Source organism: Polypterus senegalus, chromosome 10, assembly GCF_016835505.1.
Source record: "Polypterus senegalus isolate Bchr_013 chromosome 10, ASM1683550v1, whole genome shotgun sequence".
Classification (NCBI taxonomy): Eukaryota; Metazoa; Chordata; class Cladistia; order Polypteriformes; family Polypteridae; genus Polypterus; species Polypterus senegalus.
Window position 1 is genome coordinate 164,120,851 of NC_053163.1, and position 21,518 is coordinate 164,142,368.

The 21,518-nt window shown below is 47.5% G+C and overlaps 1 protein-coding gene across 2 annotated transcripts in view; it reads right to left on the reverse strand.

The window, feature by feature from the left end:
• Positions 1–21,518, reverse strand: part of agbl4 (AGBL carboxypeptidase 4) — a 438,546-nt gene that overhangs the window by 234,285 nt on the left and 182,743 nt on the right. For both annotated transcript variants that reach the window (XM_039767255.1, XM_039767254.1), the window contains exon 4: positions 15,152–15,246. In XM_039767255.1, the coding sequence (XP_039623189.1) occupies positions 15,152–15,246 (95 nt within the window). The remainder of the gene's footprint in view (positions 1–15,151; positions 15,247–21,518) is intronic.

The following is a 21,518-nucleotide window of genomic DNA, read 5'->3' on the forward strand; positions in this document are numbered from 1 at the left end:
CTAATAACGAGTTTGTCTCAGTGCCCCTTCCCCATCCTGGTCCTACTCATGAGTGGTCTTCTGCCCACGCTGGTACTGAATGAGCAGCTGTCCCCAGTGGACACTACGCCATTTGCCACCATCGCCACTGAGCGCTCTTCTTGTTCTTTGTGGCCTCATCCAGCAAGGCCTTCATCAGGCTGCGGCGCTGGGTGGACCACGGAAAGCCACCTTCACTTTTGGGCTTTACGGCATCAGTACCTCAGGAGCGCCCCCTACTGCTGAAAATTAAAAAAAAATGTTTCAAAACACCCCACATCAGTCACTCCGTCCAAAATGGACGCTTCAAGGACACTGGACGCACACTGAAGCAAATGTAACAGACCCCCGGTGGCCCACTGTGACGCAATGCTGCCATGGAGATGCCCATCCCGATTTTCAAACTAAATGCTGAAAATGTAAAAACTCAAAAACAGAAAAGCCAGGACTGACTCAATAATCACTTACCACCCCCTGTGGACACTGAGGGTCCGACCTCCGCACCCTCTGCCATCTTTGAGATAAAGAAGCACAAAAGCTGAACAGCAATTTAATAGTTAAAGGGTGGAGGGGATAACAAGCAGAAAACCACAACTCGGAACTCGGATTACACGGCACACACAGGACAAGCTGCATGTGACAAACACGGTGTCAAGAGCTGGGGACACGTCACCAAGACCTCGAGTGAGCCTGTCACGTGTTCAGAAACATCAATCTACCATACAGCGCCTTTCACATGTGCATACAGTATACAGGCCTGCCTCTCATACTTTGTTCTCTATTAGTCGTTCTGTTATATAGTGCCTTTCACATCTGTCTAATGTACTGAACGTCTCTATCCGTCACACGGTGCCTTCTATGCCCGTCTATGTATGTATACAGTGCCTTTTACATCTCGTACGTCTTCACTAGGACATTTTTAGAAGATGACAGCCACTTGGATTTGGATGTCACCCTATTGTTACAGCCACGTAATTTATCGAGCATTACCTGTTCAGACTGGCATGGCAGCGAGGGAAAGCGAAGCTGAACAGAAAGAGAACGATAGTGCCCACTGCCGTTGTATAATTGGGTGCGGGCAGTACCCTTTGTCTCAGCTGGGTAAGCTGATGTTTTCTGAGTCTGAGACCCCAAGGCTGATGATTAGTCTCCCTATTTGATGACATTACATGGGGAGGCACTGAGACTAAGAGATTTCTTAAACCACGTGGCATCAACAAAGCCAATCGACTTCTACTTCTTCCTTGTGAGGTCCATGAGTGGCATGGCTGACCCTTGGTGCTGGACATGAATGCCACTGTGAATGTCAGGCTGATGTCATAGGGTGCAGTGACACACCAACAAGTGACAGTATGCCCTCTAGTGGTGGTCATGAGTCTTGCAGATACGCATCACTGGCAGCAATTGGTTTTTGTGTCACAGATGGGATGGGACACACAGGCACAAAAATGTCACAAAACCTCCAAGACATAACATGGCAGGTCTCCACTACTCTGCAATGTTTCTGTGTCTAAAACAGTCATGACGGGCGCATGGGCTGGCATGGGGCTGCGGGTGAAGACAATCTTGATGAATGCCAGTCCTTCCATTCCATCTTGAAGTGCACTCTACAATTACGCCACCAGAGGGCAGAGCACAGACTCCTCCAGGAGCTTTGACCACACCAGGCCAGCTGGGCACGTCTGCGCTCAACGAGATGGCAGCAGGGTGGTGCCAGTCACGGACACGAGCGCCTTATTGTTGAAGCGAGCGGTGCCAGCCTTGTCCTGTTTGCCCTTAATTAACAGCCCTTCAGCTCCCCCATTAATTAACAGGCGCCATCGGCTCGTTTGTATCGCTCTTCATTTGCAGATAATTAAAAGGCCCAATTATTAGAAGTGCGGCCCACCGTTAATTGTGCCAGCGCACTGCTGGCGTCACTGGCTGCATGGGGGAGGCTGCCAAGGAGATGACTAGGAGCTTTGGTGCGCCGACACTGCTGAATGGGTGTCACTGTGTCCGACAATGGAGGTGTCACATTGTTGTCACCCGCACTGCCGTCATATTAAAGTGGTGTCACAAAGCGACGCTGAGCTGGTGTCACCAAGTTCATGTAAGCAGATGTCACAAAGTCCATTTGGGGTCAGGGGTCCATCCCATATCACACACATCAATAATGGAAGACTCAATGGGACGCCAGGAGTACCACCCATTAAGGAGGGCAATGGCATTTAAAATGCATAGCTGTCACCGTGACAGAGTGACAAAGTGACGGCGCACAATTCAGCAAACTGAGGACACGGAGGTGAACACGTAATCAACCTTGGTACTGAGGGGCATCTTTCAACAATGAATCCCCCAAATACATAACCTTTATTTATAGTGCCTTTCAGCCTTGAACTCCAACTCAGCAGTGAACAGCAGAGTGGCAAACGGGCACCTAACTGGCATTTATTACATACTAGCTGTGTAAGCGCAGGCTCCTAGAAACCAGGGATTCTGGCACTTCAATCAATCGATCAATCGATCAATCAGTCAATCGCCTCCGTTGTCTGTCAGCGGCTAAGCGAGTTTCTCTCTCCTCGGAGGTTTCGTTTTGCTGACCTGCTCGCCACACTTGTGTATTAATGGCAGCTAAGCGAGTTTCACTTTGGTGACAGAGTGGCTTTCTTTGAGCTTCATGTTGTAGCTTCACAGACAGACAGACAGACAGACACTTTCAGCTGGGACCACTCCCCAGAGTCGACCTTCACTTTAAACGTCACCTCCAGCAGCTCGCCGCTATTTAACTCGGTGCTTTGCAGCCACCTTTACTTTATATAGCACCTTGTAAATGTGGGCTCTGAGGCTAGGGGTGAACGGCAGAAGGGACTCGACTCCGTAAGCTGCACCCAGGGCACACTTGGGGGTTGGTGGCAGGATTGGCACTCCAGCCACTGTAAAAGAGAGAAAAAAAAAAAGTGTCACCAGTGTGGTGCTGAGGTGTCACTCAGGTCCCAGTCCGGGTGCGGCCACATGCTACCAGCACGTGTCTTTTAACGTGAACGCCACCCCATCCCCAACGACGGTGCCTTTTAACTACACAGCCAGTCTTTAATACAAACGTGAAAGCCTCTCCAGTACATAGCGAGTCTTTATTCTACAGGGTGGTCCAGATCGCCTGGGTGACTTTGATTATGTGGGGACGATTCCAGTTCGGCGTGAAGACAATTCTTCATGTCGTCAGATCACACTCTTCGCGATGGTCCGGGATTTTTCGGGTGATTTTCTATGTAATAACCTTAATAAGTTACAGCGTAATGAAAGTGCATAATTAGATCTGGACCAGCCTATGTGGTGCCTTGCAGCCCTGAACACAAGCACAAAGCCAGCTTCTATTTTATATAGCGCCTTTCAAAAGCGAACCTCCTTTTTTTTGTGCAGCACTTTTAAACCGTGAGCCCAGCTACATAACCCAAGCTTGTTTCTCTATAGTGCCAGGCAACACCCCCAGTACATACCCAGCATCTGTCAACACTGAAGACCCCCTGAAGTAAACAATGAACTTTTATTTCATAAATACTGCCTTCTAATTATGGACATTACACTGAGGCACATGACCAATTTATACAGCGCCTTTCAAAGTGCACGGCCAAGGCCCCCAAGTACGTACCTCACTTCTATTTTACACAACGCCACCCCAAGTCCATGAAGACCCTCCTAAACTGTGAACAGGGCAGACAGCCAACTTTCATTTTAAACGGTGCTGCCTTTCAGCAGGGACCACCACCCAAATACACACCCAGACTTTAATGAAGGCCACCCCAGGCCTTTCAGCCACAAACATTCGCCAGGCCAACGGGTCGCCTTGAAAACACACAGCAGGCGCAATTCTCTGAGAGAGTGGGAGGTGACGACGGCCCAGCAAACCCCCCAAAGCCCGTTACAAATCAATTCACCCAAGTGTACGCCAGGCCCCTCCGCTCGCTCTTATCTCAACGCTCAATCACGAAGTCCATTATGGATTGTCTCCTTCAAACTGAGCTCAGACGTAAAGCGGATTTTGATTTGTTATTTTTTTTTGTCCTGCTTTTCAAGATGGGCTCCATGATAACACGTCTGCTCCCCTCTGATGTTTGCCATCACATCTCCTCATCTAATTACCACAAAACTCCAGCAATCTTCACAGCTCCGTTACTCGCAGAACGCGCCGCCGGACTTCAAGGCACATTAGCGGCCGTTCTCACGTTGTCTCCCTCCATCGCCCCTTATGAATTGTGTTGGCGTTTTGATGCTAATAATAATAATGTCGACAGGAGAGACGTGCCCATCCACGCCAACTGAGCTGCAAAACAAGAAAACAAAGCGACCCATGTGCCCACCAAGATGGCAGAAACACAACGTGAAAGATGCAGAAGGAGACCACCAAGCAGAAAAACAAATCAACACAGACACGAATGGCAATGGGCAAATGGAGAAAGGCACAGCAAGAGGTGCAGATTGGCACAAGAGCAGATGCCAGGCGTGCCTGTAGGAAAGATTAAAGGTGAACTACTACTAGGACCTGGAGGGAATACAGAAGACAAACATCGTGAGGAGGGGGCAGCAGCAGTGGGCACATGGCACCTCTGAATAAAGTGCCAGTCTATAGCAGGGCACACACACATTCATCCAAGGGTGCAACAGCACTAAGCATAAGGCAGGGGACACCAGTAAACGGAAGTGCCAGTCTATAGCGGGGCACGTACACATGTTCATCCAGGGGTGCAGCAGCACTGGGCACAAGGCAGATGGCACCTCTGAATAAAGTGCCAGTCTATAGCAGGGCACACACACGTTCACTCATCCACACTCACATCACGGTCAACCTGACCTGCGAGTCTTTGGAGATGTGAGAGGAAAACACACACAGATACACACTGGGCGGCCCTCTATTACATTATGTTATATTGTAGAGTATTATATTATATTAGAGTATTATATATCACATTATATTGTACAGTATAATATTATATTGTAGAGTATTATATTATAATAGAGTATATTAGAAAGTATTATATTAAATTGTAGAGTATTATATATTATTGTGTATTATATTTTATTAGAGAGTATTATATAATATTTGAGACTATTATACAGTATATTACATTATATTGTACAGTATTATATTAGATTATTATATTGTAGAGTATTATATATTTTATTGTAGAGTATTATCTACAGTTCATCCAGAAAGTATTCCCAGCGCTTCATCACTTTTTCCACATTTTGTTATGTTACAGCCTTATTCTAAAATGGATTAAATTAATTTATTTCCTCAGAATTCTACACACAACACCCCATAATGTGAGAACGGGAGAAAGTTAAAGGATATGAAAGTAGGAAAAAAGAAAGTAAAAGATCGCAGTAGTGCAAACATACAAACTGCCTCATTTAACTATGCACCAGTCTAACTTTGGTCACTACACTACTGCACCTTAACACCTAATTCTACTTTATTTACCTAATTTTACTTATCGTATTTATGTGTGTACCACGCGCACATTTTTTCACAAAATTAGCATTAGAACATCAGGTGCGCGTCATATATGAGGAAATGTAATTCTGTAATGTTTACTTCTTCTGCTTGGGCTCGCTCGCTCGCTCGCTCTCTAAACGCTTCCTATACTATCATAACGTGCGTCATACACGGGGCAAAACTTTTTTCGTGATTTTTTTTGTAAAAATTAGGGTGCGCATCTTACACGGGGTGCATGGTACACGAGTAAATACGGTATTTATTATGTTTTACTATACTGTTATCTTTCAGCCTATGACTTTCTGTTAATCTAACGGATATTCTTCTAACTTTGCACAGTGTTTGATAAGTGGATCAGGATGCATTTCACTGCGTGTTGTCCTGTATAACTATGCATGTGACAAATGAAGAATCTTGAGAATTTCAAAAACAGGGTTTAACCTCAAATGCATTTATTGGTTACTTTGTAAAAAAATAAAAAATGATGAACTGCTGCTGATGATGATGATGAAGATCGTGTTGTCTGTGCTGAAATTCCAAACAGAGACACCTGTCCTGAATTAGGGTACAAAGTCATGAAACACGTCTCACTGACCTCATTTAAAAGATTCGGCATATTGGGACTCGCAAGATTACAATTATTGTTTTTACAGAAGTTCTGAAATAAAAGTGAAACTAATGAAATAGCAAAGATTCAAAGAAAAAAAAATCTTAAAAGTGTGTATCCGGAAAACCAAACACGGGGGTTGGCGAGCAAAGCGAGCAGGGGGAAAAGCCCCCTAGTTATATTATATTGTAGAGTATTATATTATATTTCAGAGTATTATATATTACATTATATTGTAGAGTATTATTATATTAGAGAGTATTATATATTATATTGTAGAGTATTATATATTACATCTGCGGTGGGTTGGCACCTTGCCCAGGATTAGTTCCTGCCTTGTGCCCTGTGTTGGCTGGGATTGGCTCCAGCAGACCCCTGTGACCCTGTAGTTAGGATTCAGCAGGTTGGAAAATGGATGGATGGATATTATTACATTATATTGTAGAGTATTATTATATTAGAGAGTATTATATTGTAGAGTATTATTATACTGTATTAGAGAGTATTATATATTATATTGTAGAGTATTATATTATATTATGACTTCTTAGGTGTAAAACCAGTAGAGATTTTCGACCGCATCCTGGCACTGAGGGTTATCATGGAGTTTCTTTACAGCCTTTGTCGATTTTCATAAAGCGTCCAACTCAGTCGATTGAGCTGTGGCCCTATGGGACATCCTGAAGGTTTGCGGGATCCCCTCGAGGTTGCTGGATATCATGGCCGGCCTGTCCACTGGTACTGTGAGTGCTGTGCAGAGTGGAGGCAGGACCTCTGTGTTTTTGGGTTCGTCAGCGGTGTGTTCTGCTCCTACTCTGTTCAATGCTGGTATGGACTGGGTGGTGGGCAGAGTCGTGGGGTCCAGCGGCTGGGGGGCATCTGTTGGTGAAGAAAGATTCACTGATCTTGACTTTGCTGACGATGCTGTGATCTTCGTGGAGTCAATGGAGACTCTGATCAGGGCGCTCGAGAGACTGAGTGAGGAGTCCGAGTGTCTGGGCTTGTGAGGGTCCTGATAAAAACCAACATCAGGCCTTTAATGACCTCTTGAGTACGATCATCAGCAGTGTGTCTGTCTGCAGAGAGAGTGTCGACCTCGTCATCGAGAGGTTTACTGACCTCAGCAGTGACATTCATGGGACTCTGGTGACTCTTCTTGTGAAGTCAGTAGACGGACTGGCAGAGCTTGGGGGGTCATGAGGTCATTGAGGGGTGTGTGGCGCTCCTGATATCAGCAAAAGGATGAAGGTCCAAGTCTTTAGAGTCCTGCTGCCCCCTGTTTGTGAGACATGGACGCTATCCAGTGACCTGAGACAAAGACAGGACTCCTTCATGTGTGTCTCTTCAGAGGGTCCTCATGTCCCGTTGGTCTGACTGTGTTGCTCATGGAGTCCCGAATGAGTCACATGACCTGCATTGTGAGGGAGCGTCATGGCACTATAACCATGTGGCACGTTTCCCAGAGGGTGATCAGCTCGTAAGACCCTCATTGTTGGACAGGCCAAGGGGTCGCCCACGTAATTCCTGGCTGTGGCAGATGGAGGGTCATTTCCGGAAGGCGGGACTGGACCGCATGTCTGCCTGGGGGGTTGCAAACCGGGGTCCCGAGCTGTTTCATCGTGTAGTGGGTGTGCCAACGCGCTGTACCAGTGCAGGCTCCCCAACTTGACTTGACTATATTATATTAGAGAGCATATTATATTGTAGAGTATATATTATATTCTACTATAGAGTATTATATTATATATTATACTATAGAGTATTATGAAATACTATATTATTCCATGACCCCGTGGGTCTCTGTGTGAAGAAAAGCTTCCCAACATCTGTGTATGGTATTAGTTATTATATTAAGAGTATACTTTAATAATACATTAACATGTTTTTCAGTGTTGTATAATACGTAACAGACAATATAATATTATCAGGACAGGTCAGGTTGGGGGGCATGCACTGGTACAGAACCTTCCCAAACCCACCACATGACAAAACAGCTCAGGATCCTGGTTGGCAATACCCCTAGGCAGACACACGGTCCAATCCCTCCCTCTCTATCAGCCGCAGCCAGCCAGGTGTCACGTGGGCGACCCCTTGGCTTGGTTCGGCCACTCGGGTCCTCAACGACGAGGATCACCCTCGGGTAATCGTGTCACATGGCCGTGTCCGAGGCTCCCTCACTATGCAGGTCACGTGCCTCATTCGGGACTCGGTGAGTAACACAAAGACACACCAGCGGCCCCCAAGGACCCTCTGAAGTGACACACATGAAGGAGTCCAGTCCTCGTCTCATTTTCTAGTGCCATCTCCATAGCAGACTTGAAGCCCGAAGTGCATTTCTGTAATTCTGACGTAAAGTTTCACTTGTGGCCAAACCGGCCCTAACAGCGCCATCTGTCAGAGACCACTGCTTTCTCCAGACAGTGGAGTCAAAGCCCTTCTCGCAGCTCCTGCCCCGTGTCCATCAAGTGCCCACCCTTTAATTCACCCAGACAGTGCCCTTTAAAGTGGGTTACCAGTAGACAGACCGTGTGCGTGTCCAGGTCACGTGTTTAAATGGCATTCAATGAGACGCAGCAGTGGACGTCACAAGTTCTCACACACTGCGGTGTGACGGGATATGGAGAATGGCTGACTGGTCTATGAATGAAGTCTTGACATGTACGTGATGCCCACAGTGCACCTGCCAAGGGATGGGCAGACTGACATTCACAAGTTGTCCTCTTTGGGCGCCGATCAGGTTCATCAGCTATCGACCCAACCGAGTTCCTACAAGAACTATGCTGGACGGTCAAGCAACAGCTGAATAATACGCTCTGATCTGATGAATCTCGGGAACTACTGACTGGCACCAAGGGCAGGACTGGAATACACAGAAATGCCAATGAGGCAGTGAAGGTGCCGGGCAGGGGTCAGGGTGCCACTGTAATGCTGTCCTGTTTGCGTTCTGATAGGAGGACATCCCCAAATCAGACATTTCATTATTTATTTTATTTTGCTCAGTTCTTCTGATAATTAAAAATGTAACAACTTAAGATGGGCACCAACAAGCCCCTGAAGTGGCCCCAGACCCTCTACCCACTCCACAGACACCAGTACTCCCAGCACGTGTGCTCAGCTCACTTTCAGCTTCCTCCCGACTTTCACGGTTTTAAATATTTATTTATGTTACAAGCAGAAGGTGCGTCAGGTGGGGGGGCACAGAAACAAACGCTGACACCGATGGGATCGGCCTGATTGACAGGGCAATTACTGCTAACATGGCTCCTGACGAGGCCCACGACATCCTGAAATACAATTTCACCGATTGGGTGCATCAGTCAGGCGCAGGAAGGATTTTGTGCAGAAGGGAAATTGCAGGCTTGACTCGAGGCATCGGGTTAGTTACAAAACAATTTGCTGTATTCTAACATAAAAGGCCCCCCCGATTGCTTCGTTTTCATAATCCTAAGGAGCAGAAAGCTGCGGCACGCGTCCCCTTCACCAAGGTTAGGCTCGTCACTTAAAGAGCCATCAGGTGACTCCAGCAAGAGAACAGCCAGCCTGGCCGATGTAGTCAGGGTGGGCAAACGGCAGCTAGCGCCACCTAGAGTCTGACAGACAGGAGAAAGGTGCCACATGATAGATATGAAAGGCACTATATAATATAGTTATATGTCTACAGATAGATAGCAAGTGCACTATACAGTAATACAGAGGCAGGCACCCAGAGCGCCATCTTATAGCTGTTTGGATAAGAAAGGCAAAAGGGCACCATATAAGAAATGCAGAGATCTTTCACTGTCCCTCTATAATATAGTGCCTTTCATGTCATCAATCTCCCTGCCACCTTTCATTCTGTCTGTAAACTCGCTGGTATCTCTTGCTCTCAATAATGATCATTTTTTAAATGTATATAGCGCCTTTCACAGAAATTCAGAAAGAACGACACAACACATAAAACATTAGGTACAAATAACAAACAAAGCAGTAAACACAGCAAGGGGCCGTAAACCATAAAGCCCCTGCACCGCCGGGTCGGACTCCTCTTCAGACTGTGTGACATTCTTCTTTGCGCACCACCGGCCGTGGTCTTTTCTTGTAGACCCCTGTCTGTTATATAGTGCCTTTCACATCTCGTCGCGGCCGTTGAACGTTTGCCTTCCCACATCTTTCAGGTGACTGGCTGGCTGAAGTCTCACTGCCTGCTTTCTCCTTTGCGACACGCCCCTCGCCCACCCCGGTGGTCTCTTTCTCCTCATACGAGCTGCCCGCAGTTGACTCTCGGTATCCCGCCTCGCTGACGAGTCCTTCACCGCACGCGCGCGCTCCACGAAAACAAATTGGCCCCCCGCCCGTCTCCTCTCCCCTGGCGGCGGACGGCTCGACTCCTGACAAGCCGCTCATTTCTCCCTAATTGTTATTAATGAGAATTAGCGAGAGCGCCGAGCGGAGCAGATAATGAGAGGCGCTCGCCTACTGACCGGACCGCACAAGGGGTCACCGCGTTACGAGCCCACAAGTGCTGACCTACACGCGAGGAGCTCAGCCAGCTGTTGAGTCAGCAGTCCGTGACAAAGAGCCTCTCACTCGCCGGCCCGGCTCTGCGCGTCGGTGATGTCAGTAAAGGAAGTCAGCGCGCTTGAGTGAGCCCACCCGCCGACAAGTCAACTCAACGGCCATCTCTCACCCTCGGCGCCAGTGAAGTCTTCGAAAGCAAAGAAACAGACGAGTCCAGCAGCTCTCTAATAATGGGCTCTGAAAGGAGCTATAAAACAAAACAAAGTCTCACGAAGCGGTCAGCTAGGTGGTACACGCAAACGCAGGACGGCGGAGGACTCTGGGACACCCCCTTCAAGCCCTTCCACCCCCACAAAAAGTCCACTGGCAGCCCATCCAGACTTGGTACCGGACAAGACCACACTGAGCCGACTTAACGGCAGAAAGGAAAGGCGCTATATAACAGATGGATTAATTAGAGGGGCACAACATAACAGAGGGCTAGATAGGACAGTCACTATATAATAAAGAAACAGATAAATGGGACCACTTGAAGGACGGGTATGAAAAACATCATATGATAGACAGACAGATATGAAAGGCGCCATATAACACATAGTTAGATACTGTAGATATGAAAAGTGCCTTACTGTATAAGAGATAGATATGACAGATGCTATATGATAGATAGACAGATGATGCTGTATGAAAGATGGCTATGACAGACACTATATAACAAATACACTACATAATAGTACATAGACCAATATGAAAGTCACTATATAATAAAGAAATAGATATAAGGCACCATTTGAAGGATGGATGTGAAAAAGGCCATATGAACAGTGCTATATAACAGACAGATAAATAATGAAAGGCGCTATACTGTATATCAGATAGATAGATAGAAGGTGCTATATGATAGATGGACATGAAAGACCATTAAAAATAAGAGGTTACAAAGCACTACATAATAGTTAGACTGACTGACGTGAAAGGCACTATATAACAGATAGGTCGATTATTTAAGTTATTTTTTAGGTTAAATAAAGAATGAACAGCAGCACAATGCACTTTTCAAAGAGGGCCATAGGGGGCACCAGTGTTCCGTCACGTTTTGCTGCCGGTAGCTCAGTCTGATCGGCGATGCCCAGGTGTTAAATCTGAAGAGAGTCACAGGAGGACAAATGAGAACAAGGTGAGGAATACAAAAAAACGTCAAGTCAAATACTGTGAAGGGCCGATATGGTTAAAGCACACAAGCCCACAGACCTGATGGGCACACACCACTGGCGCGTCCTTTAAAGTGCGGTTATTCCGACTCACAAGCCCGGGTCCTAGAAGGTGCTTGTATTTGGAGAGCCGCGGTTTAAGTGAGGTGATTGACAAACGCAGAGGTGAACTTATTAACCTGCAAAATGACGGCAGGAAAATGGGGCGGCAATTAGCGGGAGCTCTCAAAGTATGCCAACCCATCTCAGTCGAGCGGCAAATGTGCTAAAAGGTACTTCTGCAAGATGGAAAGGCGCTTGCAACAAACGTCAAACAAGAGAACAACATCTTAATGGAAAAGATAACCAGAAGGCTGCGGAGTTTTATGGGCTGGCGCTCGCAGCAAAAGCTGCTGGGGTTCAGGCGGGACGGTGCCCATAATTACAGGGTGATGTCAAGGTAAAGATAAAGGTTATTGGCGTGTGATTACATGATGGGACAACATCCACCTCACCCCCAAACTTCGCAGCTCTTCCTCCAGAGATGAGCACCTGGCAGCACCAGCACTGGGGCGTGAGGTTGGCACTGGTGTGGTGTTAGGCCAAAGGACAGGGCAGCTGTAGGATTCTCAGCTGACTCCTAGTGAGATGCTGTGTGCCAGGAGGGACGTGGTCAAGTGTGAAAGCAGTCCACCAAGGATGCCAATCAAAATGTGCAACTTGGGCGCCACCTAGTGGTGGTGAGCGGCACCAATGCTGCAGTGATCTGTACTGCTGTGCTTTTTCTTTTGATGCCCGGCTGGCGTTGAGACAGGGTGGTCCTCCTTAGCCTGTACGCTGCTGTGGGTGTTTTGAATTTCACTCATGATGTTGGTGTGATGGACGCTCGGCCGTTGGTTTCTTCAAGTTCTCCTCAGTTTCCTTGGGCCACGGCTACTTTGCTGCAGATCTCTGAACCCTCCAATCCCGTGGCCGTTCGTTCCTGCCATAGAAGCTAATGTGGCATCCTACTGGGGCCGATTCAGCATTACGCGTCCAAACCACCTCAGATGTCTTAGCCGAATCGCCACTTCAGGCGCTGATCGTGAGGATTTTGGTCTCGATTTTAACGCCAGCCTCTTCCATAGGCACCACTCAAGTGTAGTGAATGCTGTGGTTGTCTGACCGCCTCTGCAGTGGACTTTGGTGGCAGAAGAACCATAAATCGATTGCCATCATGGGCTGCGGCAAGCCCAAGCTCAAAGTACCCCCTGATATCGGGTCTTGATACAAACATCAGAAGACTCGGCGGCGGCCACTCCTGCCCAGAAAGCATCAACCTGGTAAACACAGATGCCCTTTCCAAAAGGGCCCTGGCGCCTTTGTGCGTGGCGGTGTCCGATTAGCCACACCCGGCGTGTGAGCGTTTGATGGTGGCCGCTGACATTTGCCGGCAGACATGTCCTCGCATCCTCCAAATGTTACCGTTTCATTTCCCGGCCAGCTGCTTGCTAGGAGTCCTTCCCTTTGAGAGGAGGGCGCAGGCATCAAAGTGGCAACCCGTGAGCAGAACTCCTCGGCTTTTTCTTCTTCTTTTTTTTTTATCCTTGTCTTTTTAATTCCGACTTTGGATCCGCCTCTTTGGCATTTCAGGGGTGTGTGGTGGAGGGATGGGGGGGGGCTTTGTATACTTTCATGGCTAAACCTTCCAAGTCAGGCTTCTACTCAAACGCCTTCAAAGAAACACCCGACAAGTCTCAGCGGCTTTCCATGAGGACTGTCCCCTGCCTTACCGTGTCCTTGTCATTTGCACGTTGAGCCAAAGGGGCTGGCGCTCTGACGTCTCCATGCCCTCCTGGCGTGCGCCTCTGCCTTGATTTTTGAATTCTGACCACTTTGTTAGCATTCGAGTGACGCTGTGTTTTAGGTCTTTCTGGCGTTGAATTGCAGGTTTGCTTCTGCTTGTGTTCCTTTTTTATTTCAGTAGCCTTCTTGACTCTTCTCTTTTCTTCTTATGTTTGAGAATATTCTGGAACAAAGTCTTTTACTGTGGCCTTTTAAGGGTCCCCTCTCCCTGTTTTCAGCGTTGGCTTCATTTCGGCCTGTGAGGCCTTGAAGCCTGTTTCTTGAGTTTAGGCCCAGGCTGATTTTGCTCACCCTTTAGTCCTAGTGTTTGATTATTTTATTCATTTTCTTTTGGAGTTTTGTGTGCAGGTTGATTGTGACAATAAAGTGGACACCATCTGCCCAAGAGATATGAACATTATGGGCTGCTGGATGGAGAGAATGATAAATGGCTGTTCTGCCGCTAAAGAGAGCACTAAAAAAAAAAATGCCTTAAAATGTACAAGAAGTGGGAAAGCAGACGGGACAAAAACATCGAAGCACAACATGAAAAATCAAGTCAAAGGAAGCCTGAAGCCCAACAGAATCCATCAAGAAAAGTGTCTTGGACGCCATCTCAAAAAGCCTGCAGAAGAGGACGTCCCGTTTGGTCACAGTGGAGGTCATGCTAAGCAAGCTCAGAGTGGCTACAGAAACGTAAACCGAACAAGCAGGTCACACACGTGTACCTGGGGGGGGCAGGCTGAGGGCAGGGAGTGATGAAGTGAGCGAACCCGCCTTCTCCATTCCTGGTCACGCCCCCTTCTGACCTCACTTCCGGCTTGAGCCCGCCTCTTCCTCCCTTGACCCAGACAGTTCTCGTTTATTACTTTGCGTGCCGTGTACACCGTCTACGGGGTGGAGCTCCAACTCTTTCTCCTGACTTTTCTTGTGATTCACAGGTGACAACATTCTATGTCAGATTGAAAAATGGCTGTAGAGCATTAAAGCCTACTTGGAGTACTCAGGCCTGTTTGGTGGAGGGGTCCCCTGAATCCCAACACTTTGTGGGCTCGCCACACACTTGACTCCTACTCCACTTTGGAGTCCAGGTTGCTCGCTGGCAGCCAGCCTGGTGATGTTGACCAGAAACCTACTGGTCAAACCTTAAACGCATGCCAGGGACCCCGAGAGACGCCACCCTGGACCCTGAGATCAGAGCAGCTCTGTGCCTACAGGCATCAGGAAGCACGTTTGTGGCTTATAAAGACACATTGTGCCAGCTTGGCACCTGCTGCTTTGATTTTCTCGATTTGATTGAGAGTGACGGGCAGTGTGGTGCATGTCCCCTCTAATTAAAATCCAAAGTTTGTGGTAGCATCGCCTTTTCTGATAAGAAAGATAGAAGTTTAGAGGTCAGGCAGTTCTGCTGTCTAATGACGGAGACCCATGACATTACAGTATGACCCCACAGTTTCAGACACAAGCGTGCCAGCCTTACAAACGCCCAAATCACTGCCAGCTCGCCCACACGGCATGCAGCGGCTCAGGGTTTCTTACCATTTTGGCCGACTTGTTGATTTCACCACTGGGGACATCCCATCCCTGTAGAGACTCTTGGTCTTACTGAAGTTCACGATGTTGAAGATCACCCTCTGAAAAGGAATCAAGGGACAGAGATGAGGCAACACTGCCACCAAGAACAGAGACCAGGAGAGACGGACACACACACACACACACACCAGTCCACATCTGCTGAACAGAGTAGAGTGTATGCCGATTGTCCACCATGGTCCGGTCATCCTGGCCCCCTGTTGTGGTGTAAGATTTTGCATATAACTTGATAAATATTTTGTATTTCTTTACTTGTAATTTAGTGTTTACCCCCCTTAGGAATGGGTCTCTCTGAATGTTATGGCAGAGTTGGGGGAGGATGAGTATTTCTCTGCTCAAGTCTTTCATCACCCACCCGGGTTATGTTGACATGTGGTTTGGGGGTGGCAGGTGTTACGATGTTCTACCCCCCATTGGTCTGAGGTGTGGCCGTTTGGAATTGGCTCGTCTCAGAGGCCTTTAAGTACCATGATGTCCTATTGGCTCTAGGGGTTGGACAGAGAGTCTATAAATCTGCTTGTTCGACCACATTCTCTCTCTTACAACCTGTGATGAAGAGCACAGCACGATGAAGAGCACAGCACGGCTTCAGCCATTTTGAACAGACATGCGGCTGAAAGCTGAGCGCCAACGATGCCTTAACTAGAGACATTAAGTAACTGCAAGTCTGTGTGCCACCTGAGCTACACATCACCATTTGATCAGGTTGTATGGTTGCCAATATTCAAATGTACTTTGCATTTTGTGATTATTAATGAATATTATCAGTAATACGTTATTTTATGTGTAACTTAACTCCTACTTGTCTTTTTATTACACCTAATTGCCTGAGGTTATAGATAGTTATGTACAATAATACCTTATAAAGAGTGGCGAGTCTGTGAGGTTAGGCATTCGAGGGCTACATATTAATAATACAACAGGGGACAGTAGAGCAAAATATTAGTCACCCTAATCATCCCTCTGTCACCCCCTTCACCAGCTCGCGTGTGAGGAGCACAGAAATGGCGGCCATCACAACCCCCGGTGGACGCTGCACATTGGTGGCGGTCAAAGTGGCTCCTCACGCTTTATGTGAAAAGAGTGCAACATAAATATAAAGAATTATTATTACCAGTTAGGATTTGTGCCAAGCTCGTTAATTGAAATAAAACCAAATGAAACCCGAAAATCCAAGTCAGAGGAATGTAATGCAAATACACTCACAAACAGAAACTTGGGATGACCTTCACACCGCATGGACGATGACGTCACAAACACACACTTCCAGGTCGCAGTGCGGTGGCAAAGGCCCAAAAAAAAAACAACGCCAGCACCCATTAATGAAACCAACACTGCATTGAAGCAAAGCAAGAAACGAAAATACAACTACAGAAACGTTCAGTGGCTTCACCACAAGAGTCCAAATGTCGCCGCCCCAACATACACTAGAAAGACGACGACACATTGAATCTGAAACGGTGGGGTGGAGCTCAGTCGGACCTCATCTGGTCATCACGTCACTTTCCAAACTCCATTCTGCTCAGATAGCGTAGTAGGCAAGACAGAGGCAAAGCGAGTGGAACTCTACACACATTGGAAATGAAAGGCACAGAAAGTAAAAGACAAATACGTCGCCACAAACACAAGTGAGGGGTCATCACTCGGCAAAGCCTCCCTTCGATGCCTGTTGAACACGGAAAACCTTTTAAAACGCTGAACGCCAGTTTAACACGTGGAACGTCTGCATGTTTATATTGACTGTGACGCCGCTTTGTGGTCCGGCTGCTCCACACCTCCTGGGGTTGCCAGTGTCTGACACACAGGGGGTCCGTCCGCACACATGCGACTTCATGGTTCAATTCTGAGTCGGTGACGTTTCTTTTCTTTATGGCCTACCTTTGTGTTATGTGGGTGGTCTCACCCACCAATCACTCCTATGCCCTTTAAATCCAGAGGGTCTTCCACAGTTCCTGCCGTTTCGTTTCTATTGTTCTAAGGGAGTTGGTGAGTGCCACTTGCTCTGTTGGTTCTGATGTCACCACTGGATTGTGTTTTGTGACTCGTTCTCCTTGCTGGCAACTCCTTTTTGCCTTGTGTACCCTACAGAGCTTCATGTGCTTACAGAGCATTTCTGTGACGATAACTACATGTATTGTATTGTATAATGATTCTACATGGCCCTTTTTGTATTTAGTCGGGTTTTTACCAGGATTTCCCACTCTAGTAGGCATTGCTGAAGTGTTCTGGGAGCTCTTCAGTACTTTGGGACACTCAGACATAACAGTCAGGTTTGAGTCCTCAAAAGTCGCAATCAACGTCATCCACAAGGATCTGGCGGCAGCCACTGCAGGGTGATGAGCTCCACGCTAAACACGAAAAATGTGGCGGCCTCCCTCAAAATGTCACGCAATGCGTCTGGTGACAGCGTGGTTAGGCACAGGATTATGGTGGGGATATCACATTCAGATAAAGTGCCAGTCAAGAAATCACAGATGCCAGTGGGAGCTCCAGCCTGCCCTAACACAACTATTGAGTGCCTTTCACATCTGCCCATCTTTGTACATTATATAGTGCCTTTCATCTCTGTCTGTCTACCTATCTGATGCTACAGGGAGGGCAGGCAGGGAGCCAATTTGTATTCGTAGAACACGTAGTGATGGGCATCTCAACTAGGAGGGAAACAGAGAGTTAACTGCAGCAGTTCATAAGGGGAAGGGGTAAAAAAGAGAGAGAGAGACCACCGGAGTGAACGAGAGATGTGTCAAAAAAGAGACGATGAGCAAGCAGACGGTCACATCTGTAGGCTGTAAGAAGACAAACCTTCCATAGCTACGACTCAGACAGCTGGGGCAGGAGAAAAAGATGTAAAAGGCGCTATACAAGAGACAGATGTCAAATTCAGTAGGGTTACACTTTAGAACTTTAGTAGAAAACAACACCTTGAGACAGACAGACAGATGCTATATCATAGATAGATAGATAGATAGATAGATAGATAGATGAAAGGCGCTATATGATAGATAGATAGATAGATAGATAGATAGATAGAGTGAAAGGCACTATATAATAGATAGATAGATAGATAGATAGATAGATAGTAGAGTTGGCAGGATTACATAGATAGTTTGCAAATATCAAATAAATTCCACATTAATTATTATATGGTACCTTTCTTTCTTTCTTTCTTTCTTTCTTTTATAGTGCCCATCATATCCATTTACCTCTTTATGTATCCATTATATAGCGCCTTTCACATCTGCCCATAAAGCATGTCTAATGCTACAGGTTTTTCTACCAGTACGTGTGTATCTGTGTGTGATTGTGTTTAGTTTTGTAGCAGATCTCACACTCACACACACACACACACACACACACACAGACTGAATGGCTGTGCCCATCTCAATAAGAAGAAGTCAAATATCGAGCAAACAATTCCCATTTGCTGCTCATATTAAATGATCTAATAAGACTGTATGATGGGCTAAACTGTATGAAGCCCAAATCCTATTAATCCTTTTCAATGTGAGAGCGGGGATTGTGGCAGGCTGATTTAGGCCCAGGTAAAATGACATTAACTGATGTTAAGACTGGCAGCAGGCTCCTGTAGTCAGGAGATAAGGCCATCGCTGCTGGCATTTCAATTACTCTTTACTGCCCTGGACATCTGTTGCCAACTTAGTTTTCGCTTTTCCTCAGGCAGAACGCATTTCCATTCTTCTGCCTCCCTCCCGCTCCCTCGGCTGTTTACAAAGCAGGATTGTTTTATTCCGCCGCTCGGATTTTGCTCGTTTAATCCGCTCGTTAAGTACGCATTAACACTTCATAGTCATTTAGATGAACACAAAGCTCAGAGCGAGAGGCGCAGGCCCATGTGGCGCCCTGCGGCTGCTCTCAGAGCAGATCACACAAGTGGAGGTCATGTAGCGCCTTTCGGTCGGACATCACGCTGCATTCTTGAGTGCGTTCCTCGGGGTCAGTGTGGGCGGCTGAGCGTCTCTCATGCTATCTCCCCCTGTGTTCCTTGGCCCCATCACCACATGGTGACTTTACATTCTCTACAGAACATCATGACAATAATGGAGAGCCCCCATGATGACGACTAGATGGTTTGTGTGATCGACTCTGTAGATTTTCTGAGAGGGTCCTTTTCAGAAAAGCCACAGCAAGACTGGCACACTGAAACCATCAACTGATACACCACCGCCTAAGGAGCTGTGACTCCTCCAGAAGGATCTTGGACGGCTGTGGGCACCAAGAGCAGAGGTGGCCAGCCTCCTGACTGCCATAACAATGATGGGGAACTGAAGCAGGGCAAGAGCAAAGCACAACAGCGAGGCCAAATGAGCTCCACATGCCAAGGGTTCAACACGAAGGGCAGAGACCCGGGGTGGGCAGAAGAGCTAAAAGTTTGCATACTTCAGACTTGTGACGGCTTTGGTTGGCATGACGCAGCTGCGTAACATTTCGGGCTTTTCCTAAGAAATAAACATAAGAATGATTTTGTGTGCACCCCGGCAGACCCCCTTACTGTCAGGGCACTGCTCAAGACCCTGCTGGTCAAATGGACTCCACAGCAGCTGCTCGGCTCTGCGTCTTAAGCCCTTCTTCCTTCCTCACTTGTGTCAAGACACGGGCATTTCCTGTCCTCTGTAGTGAACGCCGTTATTTCCTCCATTCCTTTGTTTGGATGGGCCAGTCTCAGCGTTATTTAAATATCACGGAAAATCCAGAGGAGAGCCGCTGGGCAGAGCGAGGACCGTGGAGGGCGATCAGCAAGGAACCAAACGGAGATGAGGAGGTCTTGAGTGAAGCCAAATGGGGCGTCATGGTATATAGTGCCCTGAAGTGTAGCGGGCAGGTTATGCTTAAGTTAGCGAGGCCTCATCTGGAGGACCCTGTGCTGTGGGGGTCTCCTTATTACAAGAAAAAACAAAACAGTGCCAGAGAAATTCCAGAGGAGAGCAGCAAAGCGGCTTCAGCAGGACCATGGAGAGCAACCAAGAAAAGCCTGATGGAGAAGCGCCATTAAAACAAAGGAGGATGACAATGAAACACGGCTGGAGTGGGCACCACTGATGAGAAGAGTACAAGTCCAGGGACACACACTAGGGAGTCCTCCATATTACAAAAAAGAGCAGCACCAGAGAAGAACAACTAGGCTGATGTAGGACCACGCAAAGAGACCAACAAAAGGCAGAAAGCAGACCACCGTGATCAGCAAGAAGAGAAATGGAGGGGCCCAACGTTTCCAGTTTAAGCTGCTGGTGATTAACAGGACTGAACTGGGCAGACATGGCGCCCCCTATGTGTAGAGACCTAAAGAGGCTGAACACCACACTAGTCAGGCCTCGTCGGGATTACATCACAAAAAAAGAGGGTCCGGAGAAGAACGGTAAGGCTGATTCAGGACAACAGAGAGTGAGGGGGGAGAAAAAGAGTGAAGGCGATGGACCAAAGAAGTGGAGATTAACAGGTGCGAGGGCTACTAAAAGTTATATATAGCGCCCCCAACAGGTGCGCAAGTCAAGGGAGGTGACACCTGAGCTAATAAACGCACTAGTCAGGCCTCATCACCCGAGGAAGACCCACAGGAAAACCATTGGGCCATTTCAGGACCACGGAGAGCAACTGAGGCAAGGAGGAGAACCTTTAACCCTTAAACTGCCACATACTTGGGGGGGGGGGTTAATGCACCCCCAGAAGCCAAATACTTTTTAAGGAAGTGTCACAATTCACCAAGAAAAAGTGAAATTTTAACGAAGCAATTACACAATTACTGCCACCCTGATGGTTTTACACACTGCCAACAAACTAAAACTATAAAAACCACAGTAACGATCCATTACGATACGTGCAAGGTGCGACTGGCGGCACTGGTGAAATTCAGCCAATCAGTGAGCCAACTGCGCTTGAACGGGCTGCACGCTGGCACACAGAGGACAACGCTGAGGGCTCTCTGGCCAGTCTAGTGCCAAGGCTCGATCCCAGAGACAGCTGCGGTGCTGCAGGGGGCGCCAGTGGTCACGAGCTGGCTGCTCAATGAATGTACGGCACAGACTGGTCAGCTCCGGCGTGCTGGTACATTGCAATGGGAACCAACTAGAGCCGGTTCCAGCAGTTTGGTGATGCCTACCTGGAGTGGGCTGGTGCCACTAAGACGACTAATAGGACATTAGGTTATATAGCGCCCCCATATGAGGACTACATGTCGTGGGAGATTAAACAGAATCAACAAGTGGCTCAGAGGTCAAGTGACTGGCCAATGCAGCCTCTCCAGCCCAACAGCTGACCACTGGGTAGTAAACAAAGTCCCCAAGAAGCCCCAAATGTC